At 40.3% G+C, this 18,380-nt stretch overlaps 1 protein-coding gene across 1 annotated transcript in view; it reads right to left on the reverse strand.

Annotated features, from left to right (window-relative positions):
• The window catches only part of CALCRL (calcitonin receptor like receptor), a 264,434-nt gene that overhangs the window by 101,494 nt on the left and 144,560 nt on the right, over positions 1-18,380 (reverse strand). Inside the window, exons 6-7 of the mRNA XM_078680481.1 lie at positions 5,635-5,726; positions 872-998 (exon numbers count right to left, since the gene is read on the reverse strand). Of these exons, the coding sequence (XP_078536607.1) occupies positions 872-998; positions 5,635-5,726 (219 nt within the window). The remainder of the gene's footprint in view (positions 1-871; positions 999-5,634; positions 5,727-18,380) is intronic.

Consider the following 18,380-nt stretch of genomic DNA (forward strand, 5'->3'; position numbering starts at 1 on the left):
CTGCCGCTCCGCCAACGCGGCACTAATTCCCCGCCTGTACGGGCGAATTATTGAGTGGGCTGGGTCATGATGGCTCCACGCCATCATGATCACACACCGCCCGTGACTCATGACGGCATGGAGCCGTCATAAGTACTGGAGCGCAACGCCCACCCCTTAGCCCCCCTACGCCACGGCGGAATGTGCGGCGCAGGGAAGAGGTTAAGATATAATTGCCTACTGATGCTACAGTAATGAATATTCATAGGTGAAATAATAGAATAGTTTAGTCACACTGAACACAAAGGTGTTGTTACTTCTTCAATGCTCATGAAACAAATTATTTATAAAAATGCTGAGATCACAAAAGATCTCAAGGTCCATGACCATCCGTCAATTCATAGGTACAAGATGGCTCTCCTCAGAATGTAACCCTCTTGTATATACCCCCTTTCTCCAATGTTTCACCTGTCATTCACAAATGGAACAATATGGTGACACATACAAGCTGTATATATTGTTGTAGCTACAGCAATGCCAGTGAAATATCCTATGGTTAAGATGCATTATTCAGGTGTTCACAATGGGACACCTTGTCAACACTATAATCTAAAGCATTCCAGGAAAAGCCTTATTCTCTGCCACCAGGGAAAGTTGGCCAATATTTCTGTACCACTGGCCATTTAAGGCTCAGCTGTGCAAACATCCCAGTGCGAAGAGCCTTAAAATGTTGCCTAGCACTACAACTCCTTCTAGAGTAGACACAGCCATAGAATAGTCTTGCACTCGCTCAGCCTCTACAATAATGGGCAAACCCAATTTGACACACTTTTATCAAATATTAAACACTGCAAATCGTTGCAACCATAAAGCTCAAGTGAGTGGCACTTACTGGATTGGTGGCAACTAGTGCTGGATTGTTGGCCACTGCTGTAAGTCCAATGATTGTAACAATGGAGTTGCAAACAAAAGAGAAAAACAAATTTTTATGTAGGGTAATCCTCTGGCAGCTCAAACTCCTAAGGGAAGAAACCACATGAGGTTAGTACAGTTTCAATAACATACTGCCTTTTAGAAATGATAAACATACAAATTGTTTTTGACCCATGCTTTGGTATGTTAAAAACAATACCTAAAATATAGAAATATTAGATAAGTAATAGGTCATCTTAATTTGGCGCACTCAGCCCAATACAACTAGTCAATATATGTTTATATTCTCCGTTATATGATTAGCAGAGAAAAGTACCAATCTGTAATGTAAGCTGATTACCTCAGTCCCTAATCATAACTCTAGTTCTAAATAAACTTGATTATTGTGCTAAGTCCCCTCCGGGGTACACCTTTGGACCATTGGGCAAACTAATCCCTTTAATCACACAAGTTGTCTTCATCTAAGCTAAGGTCACTGTATACTTAATAGGATAACTCTGAAACACACTCAGACTTGCTCACTGAGCTAGCACAGCGTGCAAGCGTACAGCTTCCAAGAGGCTGTCTCTCTGAATTCTGTTTCTAAACTGGACCAAATAGTGCATTTAACCTTTTGTCCAGTATGTTGGTTAATACAGAGGTTTTATATAATTGTAAAGAGAAAATGCAAGCATTTCTTGAACAGCTCAATATTTCTACCTACACTGCAATGATTATTTATTTGTACCAGCAGGGACCTTAACATGCTCAAACGGGGAATACAACAAAGTATGATGTAAAGCACAAGAGTTACAAACATACGCTATGGCCCCGATTTCAATTTGAGCGGAGTGGAGCTTGCATGGAATTCCATTCCGCTCAATCATTATGGGCCACTGTTACTGCGGCCAGATTTACCAGGTGTGGGAACAACAGACCAGATTTTAACCACCAGAAAATTCGGCTGATGAAGTCACCTCTGGAATGGACTGCAATGCAACCCGGCCCCATTCCTTGGCCCCCACCAGAACCCCTTCCAAGGCACAAGGCCAGCTTATAATGCTCCCCCTGCAAAGCAATTGCCTTTCCTTCCTTCTCCCATCCTCCCTACCACTAGTCTGCACCAGGCTCCCAGCTCACAATTACCACATGTTTAGAAAAGGTGGAAATGCATTAATCCCCATGGAAAAAGAAACAACGTACAGAATTCAACCAAGAGAGAAGGGATTAGAAGTTATTCACTGTTCCCTGGGTGATTAACTCATAATCAAGCAGAACTGGTGGGGATTTACCGCATATTACCATTATTTGCAGATGCGGAGAATGCACACCCTCAGTACCACACAACACGTAATCGTGTTCTTTGCACTTCCCCTCATACACAAAAGAATAATGTCCACACAACCGGCCACATTCACTCTGACATACACATTTTGTAAAATCTGTTTGCCCTTTTGCATTAACCAGGTAAAGGAATGTGATAAGAGTAGTAGTAGGGTGAGATGTTGAACTCTGTAATTTAGCCACAGGACATGAGTAGAGATGTGTTTGACCAAATTGTAAGAAATATTGCAAATCATTTTCATTTCTTGTGCCCTTGTTTCATTGGAAGCACTTCTCAGTTGTATAGTGAACCATTACAGTATGACTACAAGCCGCTTCTCATATAAAGAAAAGAATAGATTTATTTTCAGGATTTAATAGCTTCAGTCTGCATTTACTATTGACTTGCATAAGAATGAATATCATTAATAGATATGAGATATTCCTGATGACTGTAATGAAGGTGGTTTTAGCACACTTCAATTCTTTGCCACCTCCACTCCTCGACCACCCTGCTATTTTCAAGTGATATGTTGCCGCTGTACACCCTGTCAAATTGTGGATAGTGAGAAAGCACTGAAAACTGCAACTATCCCAGAATTTTGGGGACAGATAAAAACCATGAATCTTCAATCTACCCCAAATTATTTCCATTTTCTCCTACCACCCCAGGCAGTCTTAATTTATTAGCATGGGTTACCAAAGCCGTTTATAAAGTATCAATTTCCTACAGCACTAGGAACTTATTTAGCTAAAATCCAGATCCCTCTTTAAACTCAGTGACCCAGCACCTCATAGTCGCTACCAAACTCCATGTCCTATGTCCAGATTCTGTGGTTTCACTATTCTTGCTCACTTGTTCTTGAAATTTATCCTACTGAATCTGAGAGCAAAGCTTTCCTTCAGTATTTCGAAAAGACCATCATCACTGCAATCAGACACAGTTTGGACACCTGAAAGCCTCCTCCTGTCAGTCATTACTGTACTGGCGAGTCTACACCAATCACCACTCCATTCCAGCTACCAACATGTGCCTTCACTTTCTATGACCACGGATAACTCATGTGCACAGATGATAATCAATAATCCAAAAATACATTTTCAGCATCTGGGATATTTCCCTATCTTGACGACAGAGCTCATTAACAGATTTTCAATCTAGTAATTGAACAACCCTTAAACCATAGCTTCCTTAGTGATACACTGAATTTACCGGCCACCTTTTTTCCTGCAGCTGTCAGCAGCTCCAGAATCCTTTCAGCTAACAAATTAACCCAAAGTGAGTCAGAAGAGTGTAGTATTTTGGTGACATAAATGGAACCTATCTTGGTCTGCAGAACTTTCGTTTTTAGCTCTGTCTCCTAGGGCATCAGGTTATGCTGATTATCCTGCTATGATTGTTTACAAATTATGTTTCAAAAATAAATCACTATACAGAGAGGTTTACCCCTCGTTTTTAAACAGTCACGGTATTGAGATAGTAACTTTATTGCAGTATAGGGTGAGATAAAATGTAAACAATCAGTGCAAGTTTGCCGGCAATACGAAATGTTTAGCCAGACAATTGAAGGGTTTTTTCAAGAAACGTTATTGGGGAGATACGAAAACATATGCTAGCATGCCGATAAAAAAGGTTAAAAGCGTGTATATATACATTTGTTTTGAGGAGGTACAGCCGCGAGTTATGCAATGGTGAAGTATCAGAATTAATTACATGTAACATTTATGAGGTGGCATGAAAATATTGGAGTAATGAAATGCATTATTGTTGTTTTTTAACAGATTGATCCCTTGACAAAGGCGCAGCGCGCCGAAATGCATTGGGAATAAAGACAATCAGTTGATGATTTAAATTGTTAAAAAGAGGATCCAGAAATAATAATGGATAAATAATGAGATGTAAAAACAACATCTAAGCCAAACACGAAACTATTGAATAAAACTTTACTATTCAAATATCAATCACGTGAAAAGATTTATTTTTGAAACATAATTTGTAAACAATCATAGCAGGATAATCAGCATAACCTGATGCCCTAGGAGACAGAGCTAAAAACGAAAGTTCTGCAGACCAAGATTATTCTCCAATCACTCGAGAGTAGTGAGTGATACCTAGGAGCACGGAAAAAGCAAGCAACCAATAATTCAACCAACGGTGCACATCCCTGCATCATAATTGTATCATAAATGGAACCTAGCCAAGAGATACAACATCTGAGTCAAGTCATGCTTTCATCCTTTTCACTGTAAATCAGCCTATGTACTGTATCTATAGTAAAAATGTACGGTCTTAACAGAAGTAGGAGGTAAGGTGTATTTAAGCAGCTCTTCTTGCAAGGTGTTCTTGAGACCTCATTTCAGTGGTCTGGCAGCATCACGTGAATAGAGGTAGCTGGCAAACACTCATTATTGGGGTGAGATGGACACACTCAGAAGAAAGGCATTAAAATCTACAGAAGCAAGATGTAATTTTACTTATCAAAAACAAAGGGACCTTCCTTTACTACGCGTCTATTCTCAAATGGTGCAGTATTGTTATTTTATCTTCTTTTTTGATTGATTTGTTAGAGTTTAAGTAATAATCGATTGCCATATCTCAGGACTTTAAACAGCTCTACTTACTGCAATTGATCCATGGAGATTGTGGCATTACCTGAACATTTGGTAAAGTATTTAAAAATAGAAAAAATGTATAGCATCCGATGCCGTAGTGAAACTTCATTGAACAGGCAAACATTTCTAGTAGCCCTTTGTTCTCCATCGTTTTGGGGAAGATAACAAAGAACCCCAATCAGCAGGATCCTTTTTTTAATTTTAATACTCGAAGGAGAACCACAACCTACCAGTCAGCCTAATTGCAAGATAGAACGTTTTATTCTCAGATCAAATATTTTATATAATGAGCTGCACTTGGTGGACACTGTGCAAAATGTCCATGGGACCTTCAGCAGCAAGTTCTGCAAAGCACTTTCTCTAAACCCCTAGCAAGTAAGAACCATGTTGGTCCATCGGAGTAGCTGGATCCGAAACTAGAGGAACAAATTATCTTATGACTATACAAGTCCTAAAATAAAATAATAATAATAATAATAATAATCCTAAATCCTAAGAAAAGCCACTGCGAATTTCCAGAGAATTACCATTTTGATACCATCCTAAAGTGCCCTAAACTGAGACAGATGTTGGTTTCTGTTAGAAGATATGTGCAAAAAGAAACAACAAAGAAGTACTAAAGTAAATGGGATGCAGTTGTCCAAAAAGGAAGAAACAACAACAATATGTGACTCAGTGTTAAAGTACAGCTCATCCAGGGCTATATTAATGTCAGTTGCTATTACAATTGCTAATGTAGTACCTGGAAGCAAGCAGAGCGTGATTACTGGTTAGCAACTATAATGATCTTAAATTGGACTTTCTTACTTGAAGTAAAAGAAGATGCCAAGGGAAATCAGAAGAGATGCAATCGACAACCCATGTCCAATAATGGCCAAATAGAACAGGTTGTGAGCCGTCTGCAAAACAATAAATGGACAGGGAAAAACGTATCACTTTTACATTTAAACACATTTCTAACTGCCCCACTAATTGTCCCCACAGATTCTTCTCCCCTTAAATAGACGACCCAGAAGGACCAATTTATATTTAATATATTTGTCACAGTTATTTCTGCTCTAAAATTCAACATAATGAACCAATTTTTGTGGGAAAAATCCCTATCTTAATTCAAAGAAGTTTGGCTAATTCAACTCTTGCCAATGGCATTTCCAACTACGCAACCTCTGCATTTCAAGATCCTGATGTAGCGCTCATATACACGGCTGCCCCATAGTAAATTATTTCATTCACACTCATAGAACATGAGAGGTGTATATAGTCTACAGAAATATCTTGACCACAATACATCAATTGAACTGCCATGCTGGAATAGCATACCTACTGATCAGTTATGTGAATAGCGTACATTAGAGACTAATATTCCAAAATGGAAAATGTATTTATTTGCCCAGATAGTTACATATAATAATGAGTGAGGCAAAACAGAAGTGTACATTAAATATTGTTTTTACGAAAGTGGAACAACTGTAGTATCTACATATCTGGGCATATTATTTAGATATCTATACTTATTTAATATGTCACAAAGAATTTTGGTAAATAACGATGGGCTCTTTGTACTAAACACGGTTCTCAAACCAGTGTGTGCTAATTGTACACTGAGATAGTGAGCTTCATTTTGTGATGTAAGTGATGTACTCTTCAGTAGCATGCCAACATGTACATTTGCAGAAGGTTACAACACCTCCTGCCTCATTCTTATTAGTGAAACAGAAGGCATTTTATGACCTCCACTGAATGACTGAAGACATAGGAAATCCTCCATCCCCTCCATTCACGTCCCCTGGATGTCAACATGCTTTTTAATGCAGCCTGTGTACCGTAAAGGGAAACATTTTGAAATGCAGGGACACAACAATGGAAGGGACAGGCAAGAAGTGGTTCCCTGAGCCACTCTCAGCTCTCCCTGAGGCCATCTGACACAATACTCAATGGGGAAGTCGTCCTAGTGGGACAGCTTCCCCATTGCGAATTACCATCCAAGGGGTGTCAGTAATTGATCAATATTTTGCGACCATAATTTCAGGATCAAACGATTGATACATTTCATTCTGAATTGCACACAGGAGGACATCTCTTTCATGCCTCTATCCAATTTGCTATTCTTAATGGGTTGCAAAAGCCATTTTGTTACCCAAAAAATTACTTTAGTACATTGCAACATACGCTTTCAAAAGCCTGTGGTTTTATGAATTGCAGAATTAGACCATACAGGAGTTTTGTACGTATGCCCACATTTTGTAAAAAATGAATGAAATATTATCTACACAAAGCAATTCTAAATTGTATTCATTTATTTATATTTGTATGCATAATTTAAGTTAACGAAAATACAAAGAAACCAAGAAAACCATACGAACTATGAGCTTAAAAAGTAAGGAATTCTGAGCTCAGGGAAGAATTCTTACAAACAGGACAGAACATTGAATACGAAGTGCAATTACATACAAGGCCATTTGGTAAAATACATAAATACAACGAATACAGTTCCTTTAAGCCACACCCACACAAGTATCACGCCATCAAACTCTTGTCATTAATTAGGTTGTAAATTCGAAGCTGGTAGTTTTTACTTGATTTCAAGAATTCAAACAGCTGTGGCTAAATGACAGAATAACATATGACACAAATTATAGTAAGCGGCTTAAATAAAAGTGTATGGGACTACTTTCGAACTAGGCTCTTTCTCTCACAAGTGAAGTCTCTTTACCAAGAATCTTTGCTTTGCCTTCACCAGTTTCTAATTCAAGTATCAGTTTCATAAAGTGCTTCACATTGCCCAGGGTTACGTCTGGGCAGTGTACAGTTCAGACTGAAAGTTCAAAAGTTTGGAAGAACAACATGTGGGGGGCATGGGTCCTACCCAATATTTGTCATTCACTGCTACAGCTAAGTCTTAGGCACTATCGTCCACTGCCATAAAAGTATGCCAAGGCTTTTGTGGAATGCAGTGTTTATCACCAGTTGGCTTGTCGTGTATTTCTATAGGTTCTGAATCGATCCCCCTATTCCTGACCCTATTCTGGTTAAACTACCTAGCTAGTTAATTAACAGTCAGCCCATGAGGCAAGAAATCCCCCATGATGCAGATACCGTTATCTGACGCAGTCACACCACGGCACAGGAACGTGTTATCTGATTAGGTCATAACGCTTGAGATCTAATTAGACAAGCGACATTCCTCCAGCCCCTGATAAGGCATACGACGTTCTCATAACAAATCAAACCTATGACAACCTGGATAATCCGTGCGGCCATTGTTTTGATTTCACAGAGAACTTTAGTAAAGAATGTGCTAACGAGCAAGTCGTATGACATCTTTATTGACGTACCTATGTCCATCCTTACGTCAATCCCGGCACCTTTAAGGTATAAATATTGCCGACCTTGCCCTATGCAAAACACACGCGTGGTGACAAGACGGAGCAGCCATACTTGCCGAAGCCGAGAGCAGAAGCAGACCCCGCAGGCAGCAGCCCCGCCTTCCTGACGCGCTGAGAGACGCGCTGCTATCTCAAGCCGAGAGACCCAGCACCGGCGTTTCTGGGCAGCCCTCGCAGGCAGCCTGGAATATCGAGAGCAGAGAAAGAGATACCATTCCTCATTCATCCTAAATTCCAGGTACAGAACTGAATAACCCCTCCTAGAGAATTCTTTAGTTATTCACTTGGCAAAAACAAACTTAACTTAAACTGTAACTTTCTATTCCCGCCCACGCATTAGACTTAGGTCAGGTACACGGGGTAGGCGTATTTAGAAACACCAGTTGAGTACGTTTAGTCAAATGTATATGTGTATGTAAATATATTTTAATCATTTTAAAGCATCATATGGCTCAGAAACCATATCAATGTTTTTACAGTATTATTTTATACTATTGCTTTTAATGTATGCACTTTACTTAACTATAAGTATTGCAATAATATCGATCCATTTCTCTTGTACGAGAAAAGAGACTGATCAATAAATAACATCTTTTATTGAACACGCCCGTCTCTTCCTTTTCTCTACATTCTGATGAGACTAAGAATGCACGTACTGACTGAGTAAAATAATTGCCTTGTGCTCACACGACTCTTGAGATTGACTCTTGATTAGGGGAGAGCAAAGTTGTCATGTTCTATGGTTGTCAGAAACTAAATCCCTTCTTGTCTAATCAGGGGAGTTAATCCTTCCTTGAACATTTGAGAAAGTTTCTAGCGAACTCTGAGCTTAGCTGGCAAACCCAAAAATTAAGTCTAGTATCGACAGTAGTAGACCTAGTTAACGTCTGGTCTAGGCCTTTACTATCGTAGGTACTATTCCAATGCGCAGAGCCTATTGGGAAAATAGGAACTACACTACATGGCGCCCAACGCGTTTGGAAAGGGCGATAAAACTAACGTAAGACATTTAGAGTAACTCAGTCGTGCTTTCTCACTCAGACCCCTTTTCCCAAATACTCCAAAGACGTCTGGAGTGGGTGAAAGGTTATTATATCCTCCAAAACCTCGCAGGAGGGAACTCCTATGTATGGTTCTTGGTCTAGTCAACGTTGAAGGATAAAACAGTTCCAAAATATTGTGCATCTAATCTCTGTTTCCATAAAGAAACCTGATCTGCAAATAAACATAATACCATCCTGTCAGCAAAATGGACAGCGATGAAGAACGAGAGGTTACTAGATTAGCTACTGAAATAGCAGATGCTGATGCTACCATGCAAACAGCAGACCCGGATATAATACTCATCCAGGTCGCAAAAAGAAGATCTATAACCTTAAAACTTATAGAAAATGGACTGACACCTAGAGGTGGCACAGTCATATTCGTAATCGAGGCACACGAATATCGGCAGACAGAGGTATACTATACATGGATACATTTTCCAGCAGCAAATGCTGTAACAAAGTACTTCCACTATTACAAAGTAGAGGAACCTCCTAATGAGTACACTCCTTTCGAGGAGGTGGAAGTACCACTCAAATTCCAAGAGCATTTGCTCTTATTTGATGGCGCCCTAATACATAACAATCACATTACAAGGCTCGGTCCTTTAGGAAGACCAGGAGCAACGTGGCCGGTCCTAGCCGGATACACACCACATCCAGACATCGAAAGAATGCCTGCAGCAGAGCTGTTAATACAGCTAAAACAACTACTAAAAATTCACAGACAATTAGTTCAGTATGTAATGCGGACTTCAACAATTCAGCCAGCGATTAAACTTCCACAGCTGACCCCTCACCAGGGGAACACAAATAAAATTACACCACAGAACATCCAATCCTGCCTAGGTAAAGTCCCAGCAAAACGGAAACAAATACCATTCTGGTTGGCACAGAAAATTACCCAAATAGAGGCGGTGTTTCCTGACACCACCCCATTAGAAAAACACAGGATTCTGACTATATGTCTCCCAATGGGAATCGCACCACACATTGAGGACTGTGACACTTGGGGTACAGTCTTTGCTTCCATCTACACAAAAACGCACGGTGTTCCATCCATTTCGGTGATACCAGATGTGCTAAAACAAATTCAAGATGAATACGGTCCAGAACCTGCTTTAACTCTTGGTATGAAATTACTAAAAGACTTCAAGCAGGTCTCGGCTATATTACTAGCCAACATAAAAGGTGAAGCAGCAAACGTGGCGATCCGCCAGAGGTTAAAAGAGACAGATATAGCAGACCAACCAGCTGAAATTGCCAGAATCATAGAAAAATCCTATGAAGAACTAGGCAGAGATAGTCTAGGTGGAATACCAGTAAAACCGCAACTGACTACAAGTCCAGAAAAAATGTTTTTTAATAATAATAATAATTCACCAAAAAAGAACTGGGATGGGAACAAACAATCCAATCCTAAAGAAAAGAAATTCCAGTCCAGAGGAAGGTCTCCTAGGCGAAGAGAGAAATCTCCAAACCCGAGACAAAGGTCACCCCAGAGTGAACCCTCTGGGAATAGATATAACCTTAGAAATAGGGATAATATTAAAAAACCTGATAGATATCAAGACATTGATACACGTCCCTCTCAATCTTTTCAGAATTCCTCGCAGAAATCGGAAAGAAGAGGACGATCAGAAGAGCACGCCAAGTCCAAAGACAAGGAACCTGCTCAACTGAAAAAGAAATTACAATTTCCAAAAAAGAAGGTAGCCAGTATCAAGGTAGTTAACAATGCCGAGAATACTGAGGACACAACTGAAAAACGGAGAGTGGGCTCAGACAATGCTAGACAGCGCAGCAGAGGTGAGCATAGCTCGCAAAGTCCTTATGAATCATCTGGAGACAGTGGACACGAATGAATACCTTCAAGTGGAAACTGCAGATACCAGAGTTAGCAAGCCCCACAAAATATACGAGATAACATTACGTATAGAGGGAGATAAGACTAGGAAAATAAGGGGACTATTTTGGGATAACCTCTCAAAGGGTTATGACATCCTTTTAGCTGAAAAAGACTGGCCACCAGAGTTTGTCAGGGAGTGCCCTCATGGCGAAGAAGTAATTATGCCTGCCTTCTCGAATCAAATCCCGATTCATAAAAAATACACACTTGCTAGAAAGTGGGCAGTGGCCTTAGCACCTGCTTTATACAAAAATCATGTAGGATGGGATGAGGATTCTCCTCCTCACAAAATCCAGTTAAAATCACAACCTACTGCACAAAGGCAGTACCCAGTTAAGCAAGAAGCTAAAAAACAAGTAAATGAAATACTAGATCAGCTAGAATACCAGGGGGTGATTGAAACTTGCACCTCACAAATGAACAATCCTTTGTTTCCGGTCTCCAAACCAGACAATTCATACCGTCTAGTTTTGGATTACCGACACCTTAACACATGTTGCAAAACTTTTGCAGTGCAAAATTCACACAGTGCTGCACTAATGAATAACATAGTGCGCAAAAAATACAAAACTACCTTGGACATCTCCAACGGATTCTTTTGTCAAAACATAGCACCAGAGAGCAGATATTTAACAGCTTTCTCAGTAAATGGCACTCAAAAACAATTCTGTCGGTTAGCCCAGGGGTACAAGAACAGCCCGGGGGTATTCTCAGCGAGAGTAACAGAATTACTACAACAATATGATGATGAAGCATTATCTTATGTCGATGACATTTACTTAACAGATGATGACTTGGAGACTCACTTGAAAAGAGTGAACACCATAATACTTGGTTTCGCTGCAGAGGGTTACAAATTCAACTTCAAAAAGTCCAGAATTGCCCATCTGACAGTCCTATTCTTAGGATATGAGTTATCAAGTGAAGGCAAAAGCCTGGCAGACAATTTCCTAGAGAAATGTGCCGTAATCCAAGCTCCTAAAACACTAAAAAACCTACAGTCAATTCTAGGCTTCCTAAATTTCGGAAGAACTTACATTGCAAATTACGCAGAAAGGGTCAAACCCCTTTACGATCTAATTAAACCAGATTTTAAAAGATCCAGCTGGACTCAAACACACACAGACATTTTGAGATCCTTACAAACAGACATGCTAATTAAGACAAAATTAGAAACACGTGATAATACACGCAACCTTGTGATCCGAGTCATCCCAGGGAGATGCGGATTCACATACCTGACCTCTAATGAGGGAGAAAAGGTACCAATTGCATTCAAATCACACTTGTACACTAAGGCTGAAATGAAATTTAGCCCAACGGAAAACATTCTTACAGCAACACAGACAGCTATAGCAAAAGAACGAGCCCTGGCACAAGGTAAACGAATAATAATCGTGACACCAATACCAGCCTTAGAGGCGGTAACAAAGGCAAGCATTCCAAATGCGAAAGCACTCCATCCGAGATGGATACAATGGGCTAACTCTCTTGCTGCAACAGACGTGGTGTACGAATTTGATCCTTACTTAAAAACACAAGAATTTCTACAATATGAATTCGAATGTCCTCTGCCAACCGAAATTCTGCCTCTAGACCAATACGGCTGTATAATATATACAGACGGATCAGCACAACCCGCAGTAGGCGGTAAACAAGCTTACAGTGCTGCGTGCGCGATTGTTAAAGGTCGTTGGCACGAAGGGAAATTTAAACCAACCCTAACTAAAACACAATCTCTAGGAGATTGTACAGCTCAGCGAGCTGAACTACTAGCATTCAAGATGGCGCTTGAAAATACGGATCGAGAATTCCCCACACTCATTGTGTGCGATTCGTATTATTGCGTTCAATCTTACAATGAATACTTGCAGATCTGGCTTCAAAATGGTTTCAAGGATGCGAAAGGTGGCACAATCAAGCACAAAATGCTCTGGGAACAAGTAGCTCTTTTGCAAAAAGAACTACCAAAGACTCACGTGATACATACACTGAGTCATCAACGTGATGGCGTTCACGTTGCAGGGAATTCATTGGCTGATGAGGCCGCGAAGGCAGCTGTGCAAACGGCTTCCGTAGCTGCCGTCACCCGGTCAAAAACAAAAATAGACAGTGAAATATTACAAGCTGTCAGCGCTTCAGAAAAGGATTCGATAGAACCACTCCCTAAAGGCTTTCCAGTAAAATACTCATACATAACTGATGCAAACAATGTTCCTTTTGCTCAAATCCCTGGAGTGGGGGATAGGGCAATTCCAAACATGGAACATAGGTTAGGACTAATAATAGCGGCACACGAAGGGCTTGCTTCTACCCATGCTGGCGTCTCAGCCACAGTATCATTATTAAAACAGAGATACTGGTGGCCACAAATGAGAAGACAAACAAGGAACTATGTTCTAGCATGTGAAATATGTCAAAAAATGAAAGTATCAACTGTGAGACGTCCAGCACAGACGCCCCTTCTAATCTCGGATAAACCATTAGCCTGTGTTTATCTAGACCACTGCGGTCCCTTACAAAGGGATGGTAACTATAAATATATCTTGGTCGCAGTGGACTCATGCACGAGATTCATATGGATGTGGCCCCAGCGAACGGCTGACGCCAGAACTGTTATAAAAGATTTGCGGGTCTTTATCGGCACATACGCAATTGGCATTCTGCATTCGGACAATGGTCCTGCTTTTAGCTCTCGGGCTTATAAGGAGGCCATGGTCAGCATGGGCGTGCAATTGCGGTACTCTTGTCCATTTCACCCTGAGGGGAACGGAATTGTTGAAAGAAAAAACCGTGACATAAAGCAATCTATAACGGCAAAGGTATTAGGTTCGGGAGCTGGGTGGGTCAAACATCTAATAAGTGTCCAACGTAGTCTAAATAACTTGCCAAGAAATTCTCTGAAGGGATTCAGTCCGTACGAATTATTATTCGGAACTAGGATGTTGATCTCTGACCTTGATAGTCAGACTTCAGTGGTAATAGAAAAAAGCTTTGATGTCAAAGACCGTTTGGCTATTTTGCAGGACTTAAACAAAACAAGAAAAGACCTGAGCAACATACAGTTGAAACAACAGCCAACAACCACTGAAGAATCACCACCTGTCCCAGCAAGACCTGTCTGGATTCCAAAAGTTGGGGATCTAGTCAGGGAGAAGATCGCGGTAAAGAAGGAATTTGGGCCTTCTTACAGAAAAGCAGTTCCTGTCTTGTCTGTCAACGGGACAAGATCAGTTGTACTACCGCCACTTGCTGGAAAAAAGGAGAACCGAGTTGTATCCATCGACCTGGTAAAACCACAACATGTGGCCGATAACAAACAGTAGGCCAAGTGGACTCCCAATAAGTAGCAGAACACCAAGGTTTGCTACCAGTACAGAGGTCCTAACAAAGAGGCTCATCACATTCGAAACGCCTACAGAAGAACAACAAGGACTATGCAACAATGCAATAGAACTTAGACCTCTGAAAACCCAAATAAAGACATTTAGCAGAGACACACCAATCTATACTGAAGTACCAAGTGAAAATGCAAGAAACAAAAATCCTGAACCAATTGGAACAATTGACAGAACTGCATCCGGTTACTTCATCAACTTCGATGATTCCTCTGAAGGTTTCAGCGAACAAAAGACACAGCCATCATCAAAATCCTTTAAAGACAAAGCGAAGGAACTTTTGAAACAACTAAAAGAAACATATATGATTTCTCCATGGATTGAATTTTGGGTGGGTTTTGGTGCATTTATCCTCATACTTTGGCTCATCTTGGTATTTACTTTGGGACGCTTCATTGAGGGAAAATATGCTAAAATGGACACAGCAAGTCAGAACATCAACTTGGTCCTCAAACCACACACATCTTCACACGTCGAGAAACGAGAACTTTCTTCAGAACTTTCTTCAGCCAACTTCACAGCAATTCCAATACCTGGTGGGGTAGCCTGGGACAACACTGACTATGAAATTTATGGTCCGGTCGAGATCCTGAAATATCCACACCAAATTAAGATCTCTTTGAGTGACTTTGCAAAACCAAACTCATTTGCTGATGATTGGGACTTTGAAAGTATAAACAATATGATGTCTGACTTAGTAATGTCTGCTAAATTTACAAAACATGATTATTTGCAAGGTTCTACAAATTATGATAGTATGTATTGCTATAACCACTATGGTAACCATTTCTTGCATAAATCTGCACAACCTAGAAATGTTTTAAATTATAATCAATGGGAACATTGTGCTACACCTCCAAAAGGGAGCTCTAGAACCGTTTATGACAAATATTCATACTTTCAAGGTTTTAACACTAGTAATGCTGAAACATTTTATTATAAATTGTCAAACAAGACAGGGACCAAAACCATGATAACCAACACAAAATTGATTTATTCTGATTCATTCTTTGAAAAAATGAATACTTTTGGATTCGATTATTGGGACAAAAATGTTGATTTGAAAAGTGTTTGGGGTACAAAAGAATGGCAAGTACAGGGTATAGAAGCTTTGTTTAGAGCCTGCATGATCCCAGAACAAATGATATTTTTAAATGACACTGTTCAACAAACCACCTGTCTTGGCTTAGCCAAAATCAAAGATTTAAATAACCCGTCTATTCCAAAGCCAACAATGTTTATCAATAACTCTGATACAGATGAAGAAATAGACATAAACCATATACTTAACCAAAACAGAACACATCCTGATTGGAAACAATGGTTGATCTGGCCCACAGATACAAATAACTGTCAAGATAGATTCCTGAATAAAACACAGGGTTTCAAAATGACCAGGCCAGACCCTAGATATCCCCAAAGACATCACCCAGGGATAATAACAACCTACAGTGTGGGCAAATTATGCCTTCAATGGCTACAGTCTTCCACACTGCCTGAAATTAAGCAACACCTAACTTTACTTACTGATGGTGCTGACTTGCGTGATTTCATAATGGGACCACGCAAACAGCGTCAAAAGCGTTTCATAGCAGCCTCTGTATATGCAGCATACAATGAGGCCTGGAAGGTTACTCAAATTGAAACAGCAGAAAGAATACGGGAAATTGACCGTATTAATTTGGAAAAATCACTTTCTGTAGTGGACAATGGGTTAATGACTCTGTCCTCCAGAATTTTTTCATTGGACAGCATTGTGTCTTCAGCAATCGATATATTATCGCAAGACTTACTGTTATTACAACATGGTCAGTCACAATTGCGTTCTATTGTACAGCTTGGCTGGACGTTACAAAATCTGCGTTCAGGCTATGTGCCTTGGCGTTTAATCAACACAACGTCACTATTCCAAATCTTTAACCTTACTGATAGACAAATCGGTATGGCGCAGAAGGGTGCTGATTATACAATCTTGAGCATTGAAAAACTAGAAAGATTACCGTTGACAATGTCAGAACGACCTGTCAGTGAATGGATAATCCACGGAATCATAAATATTCCAATCTCAACCTTCAGGTTTCAATACTGCCAAAAATATATACAGGCTGGCATGTACGAGAAATTGGGAAAGGGGTACCTTAAAACAACTTGGAACCTGCCCTATTCACATACATGTGTCAGTAACAAAGGACAGAAAGTGTTTCTTAGTGGCAACAATTGTGCTATGTCACTAAGCGGCACGCTTCTGTGTAACGGTATTAGTTTGCACGGAGCCTGTGAAGGGAATTCATACAACCTTTCATGTCACCAGCAAGGCGCACCTCCAACTGAAATAGAACCATTCTTTCAAAGACTCTATAATGGGAGTTACATTCTTATTGTAGACCGCAGATGTTGTAGTCTTATGCCCGGGACTCCTTATCTCGTCACTACGACGGCGAAGGTCAAGTGCTGTGGACGTTCTTTGTTCCCCAGCTCCTTTCCAGACAGGGAGGCAAGGGCATGGCCCGGTTTGAAAATTACTTCTATTCGAATAGACACTTTAAGCAGAATGAAAACAGTGCTTCTTCAGACGCCTACAAGGCTCACGTCATCTAAAGAAACGTATGATCTACAAGTCGCAAGGACGACTGCAGAGATACATACATTATTATCAACTAATTCCCCCGTACATTTCGCGGAAATCCTGAGCGAATTCTTAAATATTTCTGATACCACTGGGGTCTCAAAGGTATTTAAGACAGTATTTTCGATGGCATTAACACCATTCAAAGCCATACTGGGTATTTTTCCAGATTTCGTCCATTCGATTTTTGGCGGACTTCCCTTGATCCTGGGACTAATTGCAGGAATCCTATTCCTAGTCCTTATTTTTCGTTATGGCAACCCATGTCACAGAACAAACTCTCACGACAATGGAAGAAACGATCCTAGCCATTGGATACCGGGACCGGATATCAAAAATCCTGGGACTCTCCCGGCTTAGAGACCTGAACATGACTTGGTTTCTATCATTTCGATCAATGTGGCAAAGGTGTGTTTTACCTGTACTAAGGTGTCTGCTATGCGGAGAAGAATGCGTGTTAGACACCTGTCTGACGCTACAATCGGATGCGCCGGTGGATGCAGATACACTGCTGGTTCCTACCAAGGTTCACGCTTTGTGCTGCCCTCAAAGGCTGCCAATTCTGATGACGGCATTCCTGGAATCTTCACCACTGCGATTGAAGGGTAGTGAAGTTCAAGATGAAAGCAGCATCGAACAGGTACGACCTTCTGTCAGCAATGCAAATCAGAATGTCAATGCAGACAATCATGCGCATGAATGCATGGTTACCCCTATTTCCGACTTAGTGGAACTTTCCCATGAAGCTGTTGACAGTTTTTTCGAAAGCCTGAATGATATGATGTTCTCTCCGGAACAGAAATAGAGACTTTTGAGTAAACTCGCACACGGCGTTCCCTGAATCCGGCCTTCAACTTTCAAAATAAAGTCACATGAACAATTACAATCCAGTTCACGGACAGCAATTTTTTCAGAAAGCCCCTTAAAATATTTTTCTATATATTTTTTTCCGGGACACTGATCTTCTGCTTAAAGTAAGAAACTATTCCTAGAGAACTAAGATTTCTATTTTTTAGATACTTTATAGACTTTATATAGACTTTAGCTGCCCGCTGGTATGTTCACAATATATTTTATGTGATGAAATGGTTTCGACTTTTTTTCTGTATAGCCATATTAAGAGCCATTTCATGTGTATTTCTCATATACCAACAAGCAATAATGCATAACAATGCGTGTTTACTTTTGCAT

The sequence above is a fragment of the Lissotriton helveticus genome, chromosome 3_1, assembly GCF_964261635.1.
Source record: "Lissotriton helveticus chromosome 3_1, aLisHel1.1, whole genome shotgun sequence".
In the NCBI taxonomy this organism is placed as follows: Eukaryota; Metazoa; Chordata; class Amphibia; order Caudata; family Salamandridae; genus Lissotriton; species Lissotriton helveticus.